The sequence below is a fragment of the Salmo trutta genome, chromosome 14 (assembly GCF_901001165.1).
Source record: "Salmo trutta chromosome 14, fSalTru1.1, whole genome shotgun sequence".
Taxonomy (NCBI): Eukaryota; Metazoa; Chordata; class Actinopteri; order Salmoniformes; family Salmonidae; genus Salmo; species Salmo trutta.
This window is the reverse complement of record NC_042970.1, coordinates 47,466,054-47,488,925: the sequence shown is the minus strand read 5'-3', so window position 1 is coordinate 47,488,925 and position 22,872 is coordinate 47,466,054. Positions and strand designations below refer to the sequence as shown.

The 22,872-nt window shown below is 43.4% G+C and overlaps 1 protein-coding gene across 2 annotated transcripts; it reads left to right on the top strand.

Moving 5' to 3' along the window:
- The first annotated feature begins 15 nt into the window (after nucleotides 1-15).
- LOC115208282 (limbin) lies at nucleotides 16-22,365 on the top strand. 2 transcript variants are annotated; one of them, XM_029776220.1, is made up of 23 exons: nucleotides 16-512; nucleotides 635-704; nucleotides 1,077-1,267; nucleotides 1,420-1,476; nucleotides 1,608-1,794; nucleotides 2,129-2,229; nucleotides 2,365-2,430; nucleotides 2,660-2,794; nucleotides 3,135-3,274; nucleotides 7,732-8,056; nucleotides 8,392-8,631; nucleotides 10,677-10,852; nucleotides 11,029-11,188; nucleotides 13,528-13,716; nucleotides 14,177-14,469; nucleotides 14,671-14,863; nucleotides 15,372-15,512; nucleotides 16,123-16,350; nucleotides 16,560-16,798; nucleotides 16,945-17,032; nucleotides 17,185-17,360; nucleotides 20,696-20,794; nucleotides 21,192-22,365. In XM_029776220.1, the coding sequence occupies exons 1-23, from the start codon at nucleotides 249-251 to the stop codon at nucleotides 21,628-21,630; spliced, it is 4,197 nt and encodes a 1,398-aa protein (XP_029632080.1). In that variant the 5' UTR covers nucleotides 16-248; the 3' UTR covers nucleotides 21,631-22,365. The 2 variants fall into 2 exon arrangements, with proteins under 2 accessions (XP_029632080.1, XP_029632079.1); XM_029776219.1 differs by having other exon boundaries at nucleotides 18-512; nucleotides 15,369-15,512.
- The last annotated feature ends 507 nt before the right edge of the window (nucleotides 22,366-22,872 follow it).

Here is a 22,872-nt window from a genome sequence, read left to right as displayed (position 1 = left end):
TTTGGGAAAGTCTTCGAGGAAGTTTGGATGACCCATTTATTTCCATGACCTATGTTTTTACAGTCGACAAACTGTTTCGTCTGTTATTTTTGTTTGCTTCTTTTGCATGCCACCTTTTAAGACATATTAATATCACAATTTCGTGTTGTCAGAGAACAATGACAACGTTTCCATTGTCTAATACAGTAGCAAGAGGATGCAAAATGTAACGGATTTCGGGAAAGCAGTGAACGTTTTAGAACAAACGAATGCTTCAGGTACATTTCCTCGTGGAAGTAGTCACTGTATGCACTATTTTCTTCTGTTTTCAACTAGAGTATAGGCCTATATTTTGGAGACGTCTACAACACCGCCCTTTTCATTCGTATGGGTTCCGTAATGTAAGCCATCATGTCAATCCATGCCATTCCGCAATCCTGGGGGACAGCAGCAATTCACATCCCGCGTTCTGTTACATCTCTGTACTATCATGGGGAACTCGACAGAACTCATTTGGAAGTGGTCGACCTAGAGTGAGTCCAATTCCCTTATTTCTGTGCCTGTCCTATTTCAAGGGCTGTACATCTATATCTGTCTGTCTGCTATGCAGTTGTTGGAACAGGTTTTGTTTTTCACTATGTTTCCCATTCAACAGGACTCTCCTAGGCCATTTCAGCATGACCCTGGTGGAAAATCAGCAGAGCTGAGCTCGAAGAAGATGGATGGTTTGTTATTTTATGTATTCAGCAACATTTATTATCATCCCTAGGGTAACGATAAGGGTATAATGTCAAAAGTGACGTGGCCTTCTCAACTGAAAGTAGCCTATGACAGTAATTCCACCAGTTAACTATTGAATCTTCTCAAACCCACTGTGTCATTTGGTATTTTTGTATTTTATTAGGATCCCCATTAGCTGTTACAAAAGCAGCAGCTACTCTTCCTGGGGTCCACACGAAACATGAAACGCAACATAATATAGAACATTAATAGACAAGAACAGCTCAAGGACTACATACATACATACTACAACTACATACGGAACGATGTGTACTGTTACTGTACACTATTGTATGTTTACTAATGTTACTTCACAGGAAAACCAGGGCCATGTGGGCCCTTGGCTTTCTGTGCTGAAGAGGGTCCTCTTCGTTCTGTGGCCCCAGCCGGCCCCGGGGGCCAGTCCCTCTACACCTCCTTAAGCCACCTGGCCAACGTCATGCAGCATAAGGCCCGGAGCCGCAGGAGCAGTTTCACCAGATACATCACTGGTCACACTCTGCCTCAGGTAAGTACACACGCATGGACACACACACACACACAGAGACATAGTCCAGGGCTTGTGGTCAAATGTCCTAATGGAACATAATGGGACAAGTTTCCATCCATGCTTTTGTGAAACAGAAAAACTTGTAGTGTTTACTTTGTATTTTCTTCCAGATTCAAAGTGCTGCACAGCCATCAGCATTTGGACTCAAATTTCAGAAATGTGCCCAGGTAAGTAATGTAGACTCTGTAGAGGATGGTCTTGCATTGCTCATTACTTTTCGGGTAGACTCGATATCCAGAAGTGTATGTACAATGCGCCCTCATATACCATGTGTTCTATACGATCCTTTGGGACACAGGTGGAGGCAGGTACCGAGTTCCCCCTTCTGACGTTCTTCCTGCTCATCAACAACACTGGGCCTCCAGGGGACAACAACCTTTCCCAGCTGGCCATCAGGGACTCCGTCTCTGGGATAGCAGCCCTGCAGAGTGGGGGGATGGTGGTGGAGAAAGGCTTCCAGACCTTCACCATCGACTCACTGCCAGGTACACAGGTTTCATCAGTCTGTCCGTCAGTCAGGAAGGCAGTCAGATCACCAGGGTTGTGTTCAGTATGCACAAAATGAGAAAATAGCCTACATTTGAAACGGGGAGATACTACCTGAACTTGTGTAATAAGAAGCACTGATTTTCAGTTTGTTTTTCTACAGTGTACCTCACTGAACATGACCCAGGCTCCATGCTAAAGAACAAAGGCTCTGCCACCTGAACTTATCCAATTGGAGTTATTATGAACGTTGTTAAAATCATTGTATTAGCTTTTTACTCAATATTTCCAACCGTAGTTAATATCATTGTTGTTTTGGTTGTGTTTCTGCAGCAGGATCTCAGCACGTTGTGACGTATACTGCCCTCATCAAGGGTCACAAGAGTGAAATTCTGGACCTGCCTGCCTTCCTAACCTTCTCCAATGCTTCACTGGTACTGCAAACACTTTGTCCCTTTTTCTCTTGCTCTGTTTATATTGCCAAAGCAGCAACACTTTACGTTGCCTTTACATTGCCTTTACATAGGTGCTATTCCAGGGTAATTTATACCGTTATTCTCGCTTCACAGAATGACGTCAATATGTTTGGTCCAATGGTGGCTAATTTGACACTGAGGCTTAACTCCACGAACAAGGTAACCTTGAAGCCTTCATTTCTTAGTTCTTAGTTGATCAGTGTGATGTCGGTTGATAGTCGTGCTCAACGTAATGCTGCGTTTACGATGCTAAACCTTACATACAACCTTACTTACGTACATTTCGTCACAGTAATCAGATTACAGTATTGTCCGTGCCCCTGATAGTCATTTCTTTCTCTTTTTCAAATATTGATGAATGTGACCGACTCTCGCTATACACTTTCAGATTTACCCCAATCACTATGTCCATTTTGCTGGGTTTGTTGGTGGATTCTTTCTGTCCTTGTTGCTGCTGTCCCTGGGATTTCTGGCCATGAACCTAATATGTGCCCGAGCCAGGAAAAGCTCCCTAGAGCGAAGGGTAAGACGTTGTTACTGTAACCTCACCACTATTAGCTTACCTGAGTCCCAGATCTGATTGTGATGTCCTGCCAACTCCATTGCTGTGTGACAATGACAGCAATGAAGTTGGCAAGACAGCACAAACGGATCTGTATACTTGTTAGCCACCCAGCGTGGCAAAAATCTATGAAACCAATACAAAGTGAACAAATTGACTCTCTATTGTATTTTGTCTGATTTATGATTTGAAAGATTTTTCTCCTCTTGTTCGTTGACTACGGTTCTTTTGTTCTATTTGAAAGCAATCCACTGTAAAGAGATTGTTACTGTTTCTCTTTGTTTGTCTGTCATTCCTAAAGAAAAAGCGAGGCGCTTCAGACCCTGAGTATGCGGTATGCAACATGAGTGAGACGGCCAAAGAAGAGGCAGCATTCGAGGACAAGATGGTGGACATCATGGTGCTGGAAGACCCTCAGAACATGTATCAAGCTCTGGAGAAGTGAGTATGGAAATGCCAAAGGAAATAATGCTTTATTACTTGTCGTTGTTTTTATTATGTCTTATGCTCTAGGAGTAGGAACTGTGTTATGCACGCTGAACAAAAATATAAACGCAACATGCAACAATTTCAAATATTTTACTGAGTTACAGTTCATATAAGGAAATCAGTCAATTGAAATAAATGTATTAGGCCCTAATCTATGGACTTCAGTCCGTATCTGGTGTGACCACCATTTGCCTCATGCAGCGCGACACATCTCCTTCGCATAGAGTTGATCAGGCTGTTGATTGTTGCCTGTGGAATGTTGTCTCACTCCTCTTCAATGTCTGTGCGAAGTTGCTGGATATTGGCGGGACCTGGAACACACTGTCGTACACGCCTATCCAGAGCATCCTAAACATGCTCAGTTTGTGACATGTCTGGTGAGTATACAGGCCTGGGATATTTTCAGCTTCCAGGAATTGTGTATAGATCCTTGCGTCATGGGGCGGTGCATTATCATGCTGGAACATGAGGTGATTGAAGTGGATTAATGACACGACAATGGGCCTCAGGATCTCGTCACAAAATCTCTGTACATTCAAATTGCCATCGATAAAATGCATTTGTGTTCGTTGTCCGTAGCTTATGTGTTTTTTTATTAGACTTTTTTTTTCTCCCCAATTTCATGGTATCCAATTGGTAGTTACAGTCTTGTCTCATCGCTGCAACTCCCGTATGGACTCAGGAGAGGCAAAGGTCGAGAGCCGTGCGTCCTCTGAAACACAACCCAACCAAGCCGCACTGCTTCTTGACACAATGCCCACTTAACCCGGAAGCCAGCCGCACCAATGTGTCAGAAGAAACACCGTACACCTGGCGACCGTGTCAGCGTGCACTGCGCCCGGCCGCTAGAGCGCGATGGGACAAGGACATCCCTGCCGGCCAAACCCTCCCCTAACCCGGACGACGCTTGGCCAATTGTCCACCACCCCATGGGTCTCCCGGTTGCGACAGAGCCTGGACTCAAACCCAGAATCTCTAGTGGCACAGCAAGCAATGCAGTGCCTTAGACCACTGTGCCACTCGAGAGGCACCGTAGTGTATGTCTGCCCATACCATAACCCCACCGCCACCATGGGGCACTCTGTTCACAAAGTTGACATCAGCAAACCGCTTGCCCACACAACGCCATACATGCTGTCTGCCATCTGCCCGGTCGAGTTGAAACCAGGATTCATCCATGAAGAGCACACTTCAGCAGTGTGCCAGTGGCCATCGAAGGTGAGCATTTGCCCACTGAAGTAAGTTACAACGCCGAACTGCAGTCCGGTCAAAACCCTGGTGAGGACGACGAGCACACAGATGAGCTTCCCTGAGACGGTTTCTGATAGTTTTCACCAGCTGTTTGGGTGGCTGGTCTCAGACAATCCCACAGGTGAAGAAACCAAATGTGGAGGTCCTGGGCTGGCGTGGTTACACTTGTTCTGCTGTTGTGAGGCCGGATTGACGTGCTGCCAAATTCTCTAAAACGAATTTATGGTAGAGAAATTAACATTAAATTCTCTGGCAACAGATCTGGTGGACATTCCTGCAATCAGCATGCCAATTGCAAACTACCTCAAAACTTGAGACATTTGTGGCATTGTGTTGTGTGACAGATTTTAGAGTACCCTATTATTGTCCCCAACACAAGGTGCACCCGTGTAATGATGATGCTGTTTAATCAGCTTCTTGATATGCTACACCTGTCAGGTGGATGGATTATCTTTACAAAGGAGAAATGCTCACTAACAGCAATGTAAACAAATTTGTGCACAACATTTGAGAGAAATAAGTATTATGTGCATATGGAAACTTTCTGTGATCTTTTATTTCAGCTCATGAAACACGGGACCAACAGAGACAAGTAATAGGGTCATTTTGGTTGCATTAACAAAAAGATGTTGCGTTTATATTATCGTTCAGTGTATTTCTTTTCTTACTAGACTGAAAGTAGCTGTTATTTGGTCATTATGAGAAGTTTCTAAGGCTTTATAAGGGCCATACATGCATATAATTATTGAGGCATCGTGTTGCATTCTGTGTTTCCCCGATAATTATTTCCAGCAGCAGTGGCAAAGTTAGCGTGGGGCTTGGCCAATGGCGTGGTTTTTGACCTTACTCATGGCCTCACATACTGTAATTTGTTTTGCCGTTTTAAAGCTAATTTCCTGCAAATCTACACATTTTGCCATGGGGCGGAGACAAAATGTAACAGTTTTAAGCTAGTTTCCTGCAATTCAAAACATTTAGTCACGCGGCAAAAAAAATGAAAAGTTTTAAAGCAAATTTCCTGCAATTCTACACATTTTAATGGCTAATGCCTTGTTCGTATGCTATCTGAGTGACTCAAACACTATAAGACAATCAACGGGGGCTCCATGCCATGACATTTTGGGACATTTTTTCTCCCTGACTGTCTATTTTTTATTCTGGTGATTGTTAGTTCTCAAACATGATCTTATTAAAAAAAAAATATAACTGTTTTCTTTCTACATACTTTATATCTGGTTTTAGTCATTTAAGTTTATACTGAAAATTATTTACCATCCCAAAATTATTATTTTTAGTAATGCTCACGTTTTAGTAATGGTGGCCTGCCGCTGCTAAATGAATATAGGGTAAACACTGGCATTATACCTGTCTGCATTAACCTTTTACTGCAGTGGGCTAAATCTGGGTTACACAGAGTGTTTCTTTGTAGTCTTAAACAAATCAACTTTGAAACAAAAGGTATACACCTAACACATTTTTATAGTCTTAAAAGAAAGAAGACACCTGTACCATGTCAGATATAGAGTGGAAATGTACTCAATTTTGAGTTTGCGTCCCAATATTACACTTAATATACATTACATAATACTGAATTTTCACAAAACAGTTTGACATAGAAACCCCGAATTTTCAACAACAAATAAAATATATGTTTGTTAATTATGAAAATATGAAGATTTTTTTTATTTTTATAACGTTCCATCCATGAGGCCAGTAGAGGGCTATTTGGTAATTTGACTGCCGGAAACTGCGTGTTGATGAACGATAAAGTATAAAGTCAGACAAAGCTTTATAATATACAGTACCAGTCAAAAGTTTGGACATACCTACTCATTCAAGGGTTTTTCTTTATTTTGACTATTTTCTACATATTGTAGAATAATAGTGAAGAGATCAAAACTATGAAATAATACTTATGGAATCATGTAGTAACTAAAAAAGTGTTAAACAAATCTAAATATATTTTATATTTGAGATTCTTCAAAGTAGCCACACTTTGCCTTGATGTCAACTTTGCACACTCTTGGCATTCTCTCAACCAGCTTCATGAGGTAGTCACCTGGAATGCATTTAAATTAACAGGTGTGCCTTGTTAAAAGTTCATTTGTGGAATTTCTGTCCTTAATGCGTATGAGCCAATCAGTTGTGTTGTGACAAGGTAAGGGTGGTATACAGAAGATAGCCCTATTTGGGAAAATACCAAGTCCATATTGTGGCAAGAACAGCTCAAATAAGCAAAGTGAAATGAAGGTCAGTCAATACGGAAAATGTCAAGAACTTTGAAAGTTTCTTCAAGTGCAGTCGCAAAAACCATCAAGCGCTATGATGAAACTGACTCTCATGAGGACTGCCACAGGAAAGGAAGACCCAGAGTTACCTCTGCTGCAGAGGATAAGTTCATTAGAGTTACCAGCCTCAGAAATTGCAGCCCAAATAAATGCTTCACAGAGTTCAAGTAATAGGCACATCTCAACATCGACTGTTCAGAGAAGACTGCGTGAATCAGGCCTTCATGGTCGAATTGCTGCAAAGAAACCACTAATAAAGGACACCAGTAAGAAGAAGAGACTTGCTTGGACCAAGAAACACGAGCAATGAACATTAGACCGGAGGAAATCTGTCCTTTGGTCTGATGAGTCCAAATTTGATATTTTTGGTTCCAACCGCCGTGTCTTTGTGAGACGCCGAGTAGGTGAACGGATGATCAACAGGACAATGACCCAAAACACACCTCCAAGCTGTGTAAGTTATATTCGACCAAGAAGGAGAGTGATGGAGGGCTGCATCAGATGACGTGGCCTCCACAATCACCCGACCTCAACCCAATTGAGATGTTTTGGGATGAGTTGGACCGCAGACTGTAGGAAAAGCAGCCAACAAGTGCTTAGCATATGTTGGAACTCCTTGAAGACTGTTGGAAAAGCATTCTTCATGAAGCTGGTTGAGAGAATGCCAAAATTGTGCAAAGCTGTCATCAAGTCAAAGGGTGGCTGCTTTGAAGATTCTAAAATATAAAATATATTTTGATTTGTTTAACCCTTTTTTTTGTCTTCACTACTTTTCTATAATGTAGAAAATAGTAAAAATAAAAAATAAACCTTGAGTGAGTAGGTGTGTCCAAACTTTTGACTGGTACTGTATATCTGACATCCTCACAGCCTGGAGATGTCCAGCCTGCTGCGAGCCACCTCCAGCCTGGAGAGCAGTCGTGTCCAGATGTACAAAGATGTGATCGCAGCCCTGCTGGCCGTGCTGCGCTCCCAGAACCACATGTCCCAGCAGGCCGAGCAGCGCCTCCTGAGCGTGCTCCACGGCCAGCTGATGGGCATGGAGGGCAAGCTGAAGGAGGAGCACTTGGCACGCATGGCAACCCTGGCGGCCCAGTGCAACCTGGAGACCCGGGAGCAGATGGAGGCGGAGCATCGCAGAGAGGCCCAGGAGAAAGCACAGGCAGAGGTGCTGTTTCAGCACTCTGACGAACAGGTACTGTAGTGGCTATTATCAATCAAAAACCATTGGCGGAGGTAGAGAGCAATGTGACTTGTGCATAAATAATTAGTTAAACATGCCAGAAATGGCTCCTATGGGCACAGATGGAGAAGCAACTCCAGCCCTGTGCTTAAATACCTCATTTAGCTAATTATGGTCAAGACTATGGTTAGGTGATTATTTGAAGCTGGTGTATTAGTGGTGGGCTGGAGCAAAAGCCTGCACACCCAGTAGCTCTCCATGGCACTGGATAGACTAAATCAAGTGCACTTCAAGTATTTCACACTTATATTTAACACAGGTCTGGTTGATTCTGGTTGATTTTCCAGGAGCTCCACCAATGCAGTGTCCTCCTGGAGAAGCTCCACAAGCTGAACCAGAGTCACCTCCAGCGCACCCTGCTGGTGAGACACGAGGAGGCCTCAGCCAAGGTCCAAAGGCAGATAGTGGAGTGGAGAAGAGTGGAGCTGCACAAGATCTTCTCAGAAGAGCTGGAGGAAGCCACCAGGATGTGCGAGCTGGAGAAGACCGAGGCCAGGAGTCTCCTGCATGACTACTTTGCCTATCAGGTGAGCTAGTGAAGATGGTCCCGTTCAGTAGGAACAGATAGGAGGAAACACTTTGAAACAGGCAACGTAAATGTTCAGGTAGGAGCTACTTCAGCAATAGTTTTCACCAATGTTTCGCTGTATGTATCACTGAGAGTTGTTTTGGACTAAATGGGAAAGTCAAGGGGAAATACTGTCCTCTCAACTAATCTCGTCACATACAGTTGAAGTCGGAAGTTTACATACACTTAGGTTGGAGTCATTAAAACTAGTTTTTCAACCACTCCACAAATGTCTTGTTAACAAACTATAGTTTTGGCAAGTCGGTTAGGACATCTACTTCGTGCATGACACAAGTAATTTTTCCAACAATTGTTTACAGACAGATTATTTCACTTATAATTCACTGTATGACTATTTCAGTGGGTCAGAAGTTTACATACACTAAATTGACTATGCCTTGAAACAACTTGGAAAATTCCAGAAAAGGATGTCATGGCTTTAGAAGCTTCTGATAGGCTAATTGACATAATTTGAGTCAATTGGAGGTGTACCTGTGGAGGTATTTCAAGGCCTACTTTCAAACTCAGTGCCTCTTTGCTTGACATCATGGGAAAATCAGAAGAAATCAGCCAAGACCTAAGAAAGAAGATTGTAGACCTCCACAAGTCTGTTTCATCCTTGGAAGCAATTTCCAAACGCCTGAAGGTACCACGTTCATCTGTACAAACAATAGTACGCAAGTATAAATACCATGGGACCATGAAGCCGTCATACCGCTCAGGAAGGAGAAGTGTTCCTTGGTGTGAAAAGTGCAAATCAATCCCAGAACAACAGCAAAGGACCTTGTGAAGATGCTGGAGGAAACCGGTACAAAAGTATCTATATCCACAGTAAAACGAGTCCTATATTGACATAATCTGAAAGGCCGCTCAGCAAGGAAGAAGCCAGTGCTCCAAAACCGCCATAAAAAAGCCAGACTACGGTTTGCAACTGCACATGGGGACAAAGATTGTACTTTTTGGAGAAATGTCCTCATGTCTGATGAAACAAAAATTGAACTGTTTGGCCATAATGACCATCATTATGTTTGGAGGAAAAAGGGGGATGCTTGCAAGCCGAAGAACACCATCCCAACCGTGAGGCACGGGGGTGGCAGCGTCATGTTGTGGGGGTGCTTTGCTGCAGGAGGGACTGGTGCACTTCACAAAATAGATGGCATTATGAGGAAGGAAAATTATGTGGATATATTGAAGCAACATCTCAAGACATCAGTCAGGGAGTTAAAGCTTGGTCGCAAATAGGTCTTCCAAATGGACAATGACCTAAAGCATACTTCCAAAGTTGTGGCAAAATGGCTTAAGGACAACAAAGTCAAGGTATTGGAGAGGTCATCACAAAGCCCTGACCTCAATCCTATAGAACATGTGTGCAGAACAAGCAAGGAGGCCTACAAACCTGACTCAGTTACACCAGCTCTGTCAGGAGGAATGGGCCAAAATTCACCCAACTTATTGTGGGAAGCTTGTGGAAGGCTACGCGAAACATTTGACCCAAGTTAATCAATTTAAAGGCAATGCTACCGAATACTAATTGAGTGTATATAAACTTCTGACCGACTGGGAATGTGATGAAAGAAATAAAAGCTGAAATAAATCATTCTCTCTACTATTATTCTGACATTTCACATTCTTAAAATAAAGTGGTGATCCTAACTGACCTAAGACATGGAATTTTTACTAGGATTAAATGTCAGGAATTTTGAAAAACGGAATACTTAAATGTATTTGGCTAAGGTGTATGTAAACTTCCGACTTCAACTGTATCTTGTCTCATCTATCTCATCTAATTTCTTCTCATCTCTTTCCATCTCTTCTCATCTCATCTAATTGACATTTGCATTTTAGTCATTTAGCAGATGCTCTTATCCAGAGCGACTTACAGTTAGTGCATTCGTGTTAAGATAGCTAGGTGAGACAACCACATATCATGTCTCATCTCATGTCTTCTCAATTCATCTTATCTCATCTCATTTTATTTGATCTCATCACATCTCATCTCTCTAGAATAAGCTGGAGGAGGTGCTGGATGTGGTCCTGGCCAACCAACGTTGCATGCTGGGAGAGCGCCACGCCCAGAGGAGGTTCCTGGTGCACAGCCTCCACAGCCTGAAGGGCCTCATCTCCGAGACCTTCTCTAGGACCTCCAGCCAGATAGAGAACTGCTTCAGGCAACATAGAAGGTTGGTTTGTGCTATGACTCTCTACATGTGTTATATTGTATGTCAGGTTTTATAGCACCTGTTGTCTTCTACCTACTTGTCCTTAAGCCATTGTAGACTACTAAGGGTTCGGGAAACTTGGGAAACATAGATGTAGCCTACATTCCTAAAATGCAACCTTGCCTGTATTCCAACAGGGGGAGCGATGTGTCTGAAGAGCAGGTGGAGCTGCTGCTAGACAAGGCTCAGAAGGAGCTGGTGCTGGTGAGGCAGGGCCTGGACGAGGCTCTGAACCGGGAGAGGAGGGCCATGCACTGTGGCCTGGTCAAGAAGAGGAGGGACCTCATCTCCGACATGGTGAGATGATTGACAGTGCGTTGTTTAAGTCAAACTTCACAGTGTTGCTCTCAGGCAATACATTTGCATATCTTAATTAGATAAATAATGAATTAGCACTTATTTGAGAAATACTGAGAAATACTCCAAAAATAAGATCATATTTTTTCAAGAAAATATCTCTATCAATTACCAACTCCTGTGCATTTACTCATTTACTAATAACATAACGCTGGGAATTATTCTGGGTAATAGAGAAACCACAAATATTACTGCCAGATACTGTGCCTTGACTTTTTCCACATTTTGTTACGTTAAATCCTTATTCTGAAATGGATTAAATAAATACAAATCCTCAGCAATCTACACACAATACCCTATAATGACAAAGCGAAAACAGGTTTTTAGAAATACCTTATTTACATAACTACATTTTAGAAAAAGTGAAATATTTACATAAGTATTCAGACCCTTTGCTATAAGACGCGAAATTGAGCTCAGGTGCATCCTGTTTCCATTGATTATCCTTGAGATGTTTCTACAACTTGATTGGAGTCCACCTGTGGTAAATACAACTGATTCGACAGGATTTGGAAAGGCACACACCTGTCTATATAAGGTCCCATAGTTGACAGTGCATGTCAGATCAAAAACCAAGCCATGAGGTCAAAGGAATTGTCCGTAGAGCTCCGAGACAGGATTGTGTCGAGGCACATATCTGGGGAAGGGTACCAAAAAATGGCTGCAGCATTGAAGATCCCCAAGAACACAGTGGCCTCCATTATTCTTAAATGGAAGAAGTTTGGAACTACCAAGACTCATCCTTGAGCGGTCCGCTTGCCCAAACTGAGCAATAGGGGGGAGAAGGGCCATGGTCAGAGAGGTGAAAAAGAACCCCATGGTGAAGAAGGACAACTGTCTCTGCATCACTCCACCAATCAAACCTTTATGGTAGAGTGGCCAGATGGAAGCCACTTCTCAGTACTTGGAGTTTGCCAAAAGGCACCTAAAGGACTCAGACCATGAGAAACAAGATTCTCTTGTCTGATCAAACCAAGATTGAACTTTTTTGCCTGAATGCCAAGCGTCACGTCTGGAGGTGGCAGCATCATGCTGTGGGGATGTTTTTCAGCGGCAGGGACTGGGAGACTAGTCAGGATAGAGGCAAAGATGAATGGAGCAAAGTACAGAGAGATCCTTGATGAAAACCTGCTCCAGAGGGCTCAGGACCTTAGACTAGGGGGAATGTTCACCTTCCAACAGGACAACGACCCTAAGCACACAGCCAAGACAACGCAGGAGTGGCTTCAGGTCTCTGAATGTCCTTGAGTGGCCCAGCCGGAGCCCGGACTTGAACCCGATTGAACATATCTGGACTGACCTGAAAATAGCTGTGCAGCAACGCTCCCCATCCAACCTGACAGGGCTTGAGAGGATCTGCAGAGAATGCGAGAAACTCCCCAAATACACATGTGCCAAGCTTGTAGCGTCATACCCAAGAAGACTTGAGGCTGTAATCGCTGCCAAAGGTGCTTCAACAAAGTACTGGGTAAAGAATCTGAATACTTATGTAAATGTGATATTTCTGTTTTTTATTTGTAATACATTAGCTAAAATTCTAAAAACCTGTTTTTGCTTTTCCATTATTGGTTATTGTGTGTACATTGATGAAGGAAAAAACTATTTCAGCAATTTTAGAATAAGGCTGTAACCTACCAAAATGTGGAAAGAGTCAAGGGGTCTGAATACTTTCTGAAGTCACTGTATGTATATGATTGCCATAGCCTGAAGGACATCCCATGACCATTAATTCCCTGAAGTATTTACATTGTATATAACTTACAAGTAATACATAGTGTAACCATCATCCATGTACATTTTGTTGTTGATTAGCCATTCTTTCTTTTTTATAATCATATTTGTATTTAATGAAATGTATCGACTGAAGATTACACAATACAACAGCAGTAGTGTCGTTCCTGTATACATGATTATATGTACTATTATTTTTACTATTGAAATTAACTATTCAATATCCTCATTGCATTGTACTGTATTTACTCAAATGCTGTACCACTCTACTGCTTTGGCAATATCTACAAATTGTATATCATGCCAATAGAGCAATCTGAATTTTAATTTAAATCGGTAACAGCTAGGTTTTGTTCTGTTCAGCAGGGCACAACGTAGTGGAATATTCAGATGAATATATATTGAACAAACATCAGCTCTGTTCTTGCCACTTCTATCTGCAACGTTTTACATTTGCCGACTGAACATGCCCAAGGAGTGCCTATAGGCGTGTAGGGGCCAGGTGTCGACTTTAAGCTTTTCAACCTTGTCTTTTTCTCTTCATCCAGCTGCAGGGCCACAAGCAGAGGCAGAAGGAGCTGTCGGCCCTGTCCCGAGGGGGCCTGGAGGAGGACAGGGTGGAGGTGGAGCCGGCCCAGCACCTCCGCTGCTGGCAGAGCCTGCTGACCGCCCAGTGCCTGGAGCTTGGGGAGCTCATCAACAACCTGGACGAGGAGGCCGCTGCAGACATCCGTAAGGTAACTCAAAATGACACAACACCCGCCTCTCTCCTTATATACAACGGTTAGATTAGGTAACTTGCACAACATATGTTGCCAATTTCGAATCGCTAGCTAGTTAGCAGTGCGCTAGTAGCATCCATTGTTCAAGTGACAGCACTCACTCTCTAAGACTTAAAGTAGTTGTTTCCCTTGCTCTGCCAGGGCCATGGCTTTTGTGGAGCAATAGGTAACGGTGCTTTGTGAGTGCAAAGTGTTGGTCTGCAGAAAGTCCCCAGTTCGAGACCATTGACAGACAGGACTTACTTTGTTGCAAGTACACAACATAGCTGTTTTTGAAAAAGTTATTGTTAGACAGCAAATGAACATCATACATGATTATACATACATAGTTACATGGATTGTTAACTAACCAAGCAAGTAGTTTCACTTTCCCTGACTTTCTATTGACTGGAGATTCACCTTTGACCTCCCCCAGGTCACCATGCGTGTGATCCACAGCGCCATGGCGGAGGTGAAGGCCATCCAGCCTGCTGTCGCCCAGGCTCTGCTGGCCCTGGGGAACCCCCGTGGCCCCCTCCAGCAGCCAGAATCGGGGTCCCCCACAGGGGCCAGCAGTAGCGCCCTGTCCCAGGCCCAGGAGAGGCTCCATCTGGAGGGCAAGGCGGCAGTAAGGACCCTCCAGGCCTCCAGGGACTCGCTGCACCAGGGCATGGAGAAGGAGCTGCAGGAGCAGCAGGAGCTGAGGGCCAGGGGACAGGTCTTCTTCAGGTGAGCAGATGTTTGTTTTCCAATCACCTTTTCAGGTCAGTCCATTACCCTACAGAGAAGATGGTCATGTTGGTACACATTTCAGATTACTTGTGAAAGGGGGCAAAAAAATAAACCTCTGGGGTATCTTAATGCGAATATTAGCTGTGTGTGTGGCCATCCATCTGTGTGTGTGTTTGCGTGTATTTTCTATCCTTCCAGGTCTCTGTGCTCGTCACAGCTCACCTTATCGGACGAGGAGCTCCTACACATGAAGCTGGAGTTCCAGAACTGTCTGTCCAGGATGGACCACTGCCTGATGCTGCCCCACGCCCTCTCCCGCTCCAAACTGCAGACCGCCCTGTCCACCTGGAGGAAGGAGATGGAGGAGCAGGCTGAACATCCACAGCCAGAGGTTGGTGGAGTATCTGATACATACAGTTTGTAGTGCCAAAATGATAATACTGCCCTCTGCTGGTTCCTTAGCTATAACATACTGTAACATACAGTTGATAAAGATCACTTGGACATGTTGCATTATATATATATACACTACCGTTCAAAAGTTTGGGGTCACTTAGAAATGTCCTTGATTTTGAAAGAAAAGCACATTTTTTTGTCCATTAAAATAACATCAAATTACGGATATGGCAGTGAAGTCACTGGTGATGGCCGTCCTATTTCAAACTCATCCCCTCTCTTTCAACTGACGCCAGACTTTCTACAGACATGTAAGCTGGAGCATTGGCACATTGTGGGAGCGCATGAAAGTATTGACAAAAACACCTAGGCTATATCCATAGTGGTCAATGGTAAAACAAATAGCAACTAATGCTAAAAAGACAAGATGAAATGACAGTAGCCTATGCTGTGGAGATACTTCCCTCACCATCTCACTAACCATCTTGTGTATTTTCCAGAAGAAGACGAGGACTAAAGGGAAATCCACTGAGGGCAGACAGCGAGCAGACCCCTCAGAACCGCTGCTCTTCCAGAAGAAGATGGAGGACAGGATACAGCTGTTTGAGAAAGAAAAAGAAATGGAGCGCACTGTGAGGGAGAAGGTTCGGTGGAACTCAATTCACTCAAACTTTATTTGTCCCGAGGGTCAGTTATAAAATGGAGGAGAAGGCTTTTATATTGCGCATATCCTCTTTTGTCTCATTCACTCACTTTTTGCTCCTTTCGTACAGCTGGACGAGATGGGAATATAGTGGAGGCGGGTAAGGGGATATTCCCGGACGGACTCCGAAACCTTTAGAGCCTTTAGAGTTTCTCAGACCCAGATTAAGCCTACTCCTGGACTAAAATCTACACTCTGTAAATGATCTCGTTGAACATCCTTTTTAGTCCAGGAATGGTCTTATCATCAAATTCAGAAAAACTGTCCCTTAGCGTTTGCTGCCAGTGTTATGAAACCTATTAGTCAGCCTACTGATAAACCTGTTCTTGCTATGACTAGGGTTCCTAGGGCTGCCTAACTGGACCATAACCTGTTATAAAATGTGTGAAAATAAGAGTAAGCGCCCAGGGTGTTAGATGTATGTCTCACCAGGGTCCAGGGAGAGCTTAGTTGAGTAACTGTGACCTAATCACTTAACCTAACTCATTTCCTACAACTTTAGCTAAACCCCTTCTTTCCCTGACGTCTCCAACATCTTTTTCTCTCTCTAGGTCCTGGAGGAGATGCGTAGCGTGAGGGACTCGGAGCTTCGGAACCAGGCAGACGGCCTGGCCGTGCAGATGGCCGCCCTCCACTACCAGAAGGCTGAGAGGAGGACCAGGGTCCTGGAGACCTCCAGAGCTCTGCTCACCATCCAGAGCCTGCTCACAGAAGAACTGCGAGCCAGCAGGAGCCTGGGGGCAGCCCCCATAGCCCAGAGCATCCAGAACCACTGTCTGGTAGGGTAGGACATTGTGGCATGTTGGATGCTTTAGCATGTACTGTAGCCTGATTCATACTTTAGCTGTGAAATATTACATCATTGGCTCAATTTGATCAAAATCCGCCTGAGCAATTTGGTTGCGCACACACAGATACAGGATACAAAATATATCCTCAATGAGTAAAGTTTTTGTGAAGACCGTGATCCCTTTGCGTGTGACTACAGGGTTTGGAGGAAGCGGAGCTCCAGCTCCAGAGAGAGCATGCAGAGTTGGAGAGTCTGGAGTCTGGACCCTCCAAACACAGACCACCCAAAGACCCACACTACTCTGATAATGAAGAGGGAGAGGAGGAAGAGGAAGGGCAAAGGAGGCTGTTTCATATAGAGCGTGACAGCCGCATGGCCACCATCCTTCACGAGGCCCTGTACATGTGTGATCAGGTCATCGTTCTGCAGACAGAGAGGTGGTCTTTTTGGAGCTATTATTCTGCCTAAAAGAAATGTACAATTGAGAAATATTCTTACACAAATGCACCATGAAGCGTAACACAGAACATAGCTTCAAGTGCGAACAGAATAATTATGAATATTTTATAATTTTTTCTCCCAGGCTGCAAGAGGCCAACGCTAGGAATCAAGCCATGGAGGATCTCAAGGAGCAGCTGGAGCTGAAGAGACTCTACACAAACTGTGACCAGGTGATCTAGCATCATATAATTGTGATTCTCCAATTGCTTTTTAGTCTAGAAGTAGGCTTAATCTGGGTCTGAGTCACTATTTTGTTGACAGTCCAAGCCCAAGGAGACAGTTTTTTTCCCGCCATCCCTCTTTTTCCTCCATCCCTCCCCAGGATCTGGAGTTTGCGGCCAGGTTGGTGAGGCAGAGCCATGTCTCCACTGAGGTTCTCCTAGAGGCTCTCCGCCTCCTCCTCCCAACCCTCCCCGAGTCGGAGCTGCTCTCCCTCATTGATGCCCTCTGCCCCAAGCAATCGGTCTTTCCAGCGTCCGCAGAGCAGGAGAGCACAGTGTAAGAACTACTGAAGCTCCTTCGTCTAGCAATAGTTTTATTGGTAGTGGATTGGAGTGTTTTCTTCAGAATTGTTTAAAGGTATACCGCGAGATTCTGGCATTTAGGCCAGCATTGCTATTGTACCTGTAGACTTCCAGTCATTGCGCTAAAGCTAGTTAGTATTGGCTCACGAAACGTCCGCTAACTTCCTTCATACTGCACGCAGAAACATAAAAATGGTATCTACGAGTTCATTTGACTCTGGGTAAGTAGAACATGGCCAGAATCTCGCAGTAGACATTTAAAGGTAGAGTCTGCAATATGACATCATCAACAAAGCAGGGCGACTTCCTGCTTACAACAGCAACAGACTTCAAATCTGCAGCAACAGAGCTTAAAGGTAGAGTTGTCAACATGACATCACCGTACACACTGTGGCATGTTCCTGCTTACAGACATTAACAACAACAAAGTTCATATCTTCCATTGCCAGTATTGGCTGTTCCCAAGGGAGGGTGAAGATTGGGAACAGCGAAAGTAGCAGTCTTGGCAGATTTGAAGTCTGAGACATAAACTCTCTGCCTGCCCATTGAAACTCAGGGTAAACTTTAGTCAAGTATTGAGCATGGTGCATCTGACAGCTTGCACATCTTTGGTGTCTGACGCCAGTTTTAACCCACCACTTACATCCAGTAAGGAAATGAAGTCATACATATGCTCACTGTTTAGCAGGCTCCAAAACAGCAATCCCACTAGAGAATAGAACTCTTGGAGCAGTTTGTGCCGTGCACCAGATGTTTAGGCGGGTGTCTATGAGTGACTCACACCAGCACAATGTGTTACTTGTCAGTAACGTTGGATGCAGTTTGTTTCCCATCTTAAAAGCTTCTAAGATATATTTATCATGTGTCAATCTAATAATTTAATTTGGCTCCTATTAACTTAACTTCGAATATGGCCCTTCTTGCCCTTGTAACCACTGACGTAGCACACACCCCCGCAGTTCCCGCAAGTGGTCCCCCCGGAGGTCGGGCCCCCCAGATAGCATATGAACACGTCATAAGCCATTCTTTATTTATTTTTTATTACAGGAAATTAGCTTTCAAACTACAGGGTGGGCTCCGCGAAACTGCGCTATGGCACTAATTGTAAGCACCTGCCACACACAAATATACTACCACAAAAAATGGAACTAAAAGGAATTTCAAGTAGATTCCAAAGTAGAACAAAAAGGAACTACAAGAAAATGGTTCAACATTTCAGCCTTCATGTAGGCAATTAATAGCAAGCTAAGATTTATGTGATCATACAGGGGAAGCTGGCATTTCAGTCCACATGAGAACTTTTGACAGAACCTGCGAAAAGATCAAGTCAAAATAAAGTCTTCACGTTTCGTAAAATACAGGGGTGGACTAACAGTCAAATGCTTACTTCCAAGTCCTTTTTCGAGTTAAAGATATAAATGTAATAGTGTCACGAGGAATGAATACACAGTAAATAACGAAGAACAATGACGAGTATATAATATCAAATCAAATTTTATTGGTCGCATACACATATTGCGGATGTTATCGTAGGTGCAGCGAAATGCTTATGTTTCTAACTCCAACAGTGCAGTAATACCTAACAATACAAAACAATACACACAAATCCCCCCCCCCCAAATAACAAGGCTATATACAGGGAGTACCAGTGCCGAGTTGATGTGCAGGGGCATGAGGTAATTAAAGTAGCTATTTACATATAGGTAGGGTTAAAGAGACTAGGCAACAGGATAGATGGATGGATGGATGGATGGATGGATGGATGGATGGATGGATGGATGGATAGATAGTAGCAGTGGGTAGCCATTTGATTAGCTGTTTAGCTGTCTTGTTTAGCAGTCTTATGGCTTGGGGGTAGAATCTGTTCACGGTCCTGCTGGTTCCACAGAGAACAGTCTATGGCTTGGGAGGCTGGAGTCTTTGACAATTTTTTGGGACCTTCCTCTGATTTACTTGGTGTGTAAAATGTTAGTTATAACTGCATTCTTACAGCACTGTCGAAGTAGTGAGACTAATCAATGTGATCTCTCTGAGGAGGAAAGAATACTCATTCAAATCAAATCCCATTTTATTTATCACATGCGCCGAATACAACTGGTGTGGACTTTACAGGGAAATGCTTGCTTACGAACCTTTCACAACGATGCAGAGTAAAAATATATATATTAAAAAATGTAATAGTAACTAACTCAAGAGGAATAAAATACACAAGAATGGAGCTCTATACAGGGAGTACCAGTACCAGATCAATGTGCAGAGGTACGAGGTATTTGAGGTAGATATGTACATGAAGGCAGGACTAGGCATCCAGTTAGATAATCATAAATACAAATATTAGCAGCAGCAAATGATGAGTGTAAAAGTGAGTGTGTGTGAGTTTGTTTGTGTTGTGTGTGTGCGTATTTAGTGTTTGACTGTGTGAGGGATTTGTGTGGGAGTGACAGTGTAGTGTGTGTATATGGTGTGTATATAAAGTCTAGTGAGTGTGCGTAGGGTCAGTGCAAAATAGTCAGTGCAGATAGTTTGGGTACCATTAATTGACTATTTAGCAGTCTGGCTATTATGGCTTGGGTGTAGAAGCTGTCTCGGAGCCTGTTGGTCCGGGAGCCAATGCTCCGGTACCGTTTGCTGGATGGTAGGAGAGTGAACAGTCTATGGCTTGGGTGGCAGGAGTCTTTGTCAATTTTTGGGCCTTCCTCTGACGCCGCCTGGTATAGAGGTCCTGGATGGCAGGGAGCTCGGCTCCAGTGATATACTGGGCTGTCCGCACCACCCTTTGTAGCGCTTTGCGGTCAAGGGCGGTGCAATTGCTATACCAAGCGGTGATGCAGCCAGTCAAGATGCTCTCGATGGTACAGCTGTAGAACTTTTTTAGGATCTGAGGGCCCATACCAAATCTTTTCAGCCTTCTGAGAGGGAAGATGTGCTGCCGTGCCCTCTTCACGACTGTCCAGGTGTGTGTGGACCATGTTAAGTCCTTAGTGATGTGGATCATACCTTCCCATCTGCCCATGATACATTGGCTGGGAGCTTGGAACACTTACTGTCAATGTCCTGTCTGGGCTGGCCAACATTCTGTTTGGACACTGTTGCTTGTGTGAATAATGCTCTTTGTATGAGGACACCTGGGACTTGGCCTGTCTAGCCAGGAAAAGAGGGACGCTACTGAGAAAGTTAACTTAAATAGAACATAATGCATCATTTTGTGGAGTCTCCATCTGCTTAATTCACTTGTCCCCTGCGTGAATACTTTTCTTTATAGCCAGAAAGCTATTTTTCTTTTCCATTCTGGCTGGTTTTTTTTCTCAGGTGGCCAGGGGGAGCAGGAAAATCTCTGCTGGTCAGACTGAGGGAGGAAATGGTGGGGAGGAATGTCTCAGCCCACAGCACAGACAAGGACAGAAACCAGTGAGTGCAAGACAAAGAGCCTCAACTTTTTTCTGGAGCTTTTATTTTAGATGTGGATACACTTTCAGGCCCCAATTCAATCAGTTCTCATCAACTCAGAATGTTGACAATGTAATGTTGACGACAAGGATGGGTGCGTCTGTGCGAATTTAAAAAGGTTACTGCCTTGATAACGATAAAGCATAAACATTGATTGTGAGTCAACCTGCAGTGCTGTTTTTATTTATCGGTGATTGAATTGGAGCCTAAGGGTACGTTTACGAAGTACTAGGAAATAACTTGGGAGAGACAATATTTGGCACATAGCAACATTTTGGTCCCACTTTTGTAAAATACTATATATACACTGTAGATGCTTCAGAAATCATAATCAAATGTCATGCTCTTCATTTTCCAGGTTCCAGGAGAAGAGACAGAGCCTGCTGGAGAGGCTGTTTCTCAATCCCAGACCCGAGGCTCGCAGGGACGTCATGCAAGTGTTGGTCCAGGAAAAGGGGAGGGAGGGAGTTGTTGCCATTCCCAAACCAGTCGCGACTGGAACGAGCCAAACCATAGCCTCGGAACAGCTCCAAGACTCCGTTCTGATTTCAGTGGGAGGAGGAGTAGAGGTGGACAGTGAAACTGTGTTTGTCTCCACTACTGCAGCAGCACCCTCCACCTCTGGCTCGGCCAACGATGCAGTAGTACTGGACATCCCCACTATGGGGGAGAGGGTGTTTGTGTTCCGCGTTCTGCCGGAGCCCCAGAACACGACAGGGGCCACCAACAGGAAGAGGAAGAAAAGGAACTTTCTTAATCTGAAGAAGGGATCGGTGGCCCCCACAGACCAACCCTGAGCTTGCTGGTGGTTTCAGAGGGTCTACTGTAGACACAGACTTGCCATTAGATTCCTACTGGTCCTGTACTGAACCCCTAGCCTGGCCCCAGGTCTGTTTGACTGAAGGAGTTGGCAAAACAGCACAAACAGATCTGAGAACAGGCTAGGGGAACATGTGCCCTCTTAGACTCTGTTATGAGTTCGAAAATGTCCCACCTTTATGGTACTCAATGATGGTATTATGATAACAATGAGAAAAATTATATGTATTAACGTTTAATTTAGTTGAAGTAGTCTCAAGGTACTGTAAAATAGCCATATAGTTGCAGGCTTTGTCTGTAGACAGCTAGTTTTTCTGATAATGAATGATTTGCACGTCTTGGCATATACATAAACCACATCACCATTATCAATATTTTAACAAATTATATAAATACAATTATGATAAATATATACAAATGTTATTAAAAAAAATAGTATCGTAGTGTTCCTATCCATTGTATGTTAAAACACCTGCAACAGTCATTTTTTTTGGCAAGCTCAAAATAACAATCCCACAAGTTCAACCAATGTGTTAAACTGTTTTTTACAGATTCATAAACGATCAATAAATTAATAATGATCAGTTTAGCTATATACACTCAGTTTATTAACTAGGCCTACCTATAACTCTGTAAATCGTTTCATTAACAGCCATACAAATGTTACCAACATGCAGTGATGTAAAGTACTTAAGTAAAAATACTTTAAAGTACTACCGAAGTAGTTTTTGGGGGGTATCTGTACTTTACTATTTATGTTTTTGACAACTTTTACTTTTGCTTCACAACATTCCTAAAGAAAATGATGTACTTTTACTCCATACATTTTCCCCGACACCCAAAAGTACTCGTTACATTTTGAATGCATAGCAGGACAGAAAATAGTCAAATTCACGCACGTATCAAGAGAACATCCCTACTGTCTCTGATTTGGTGAACTCACTAAACATGTCTGAATGTTGGAGTATGACCCTGGCTCTACATATATGAAAAAAACAAGAACATTGTGCAATCTGGTTTGCTTAATATAAGGAATGTTATTATTCATACTTTTACTTTTGATACTTAAGTATATATTCTAGCAACTACATGTATTTTTATACTAAAGTATATGTAAAACCAAAAACTTATACTTTTACTCAAGTAGTATTTTACTTGGTGACTTTCACTTTTACTTGAGTCATTTTCTAATAATGTATATTTACTTTTACTTAAGTATG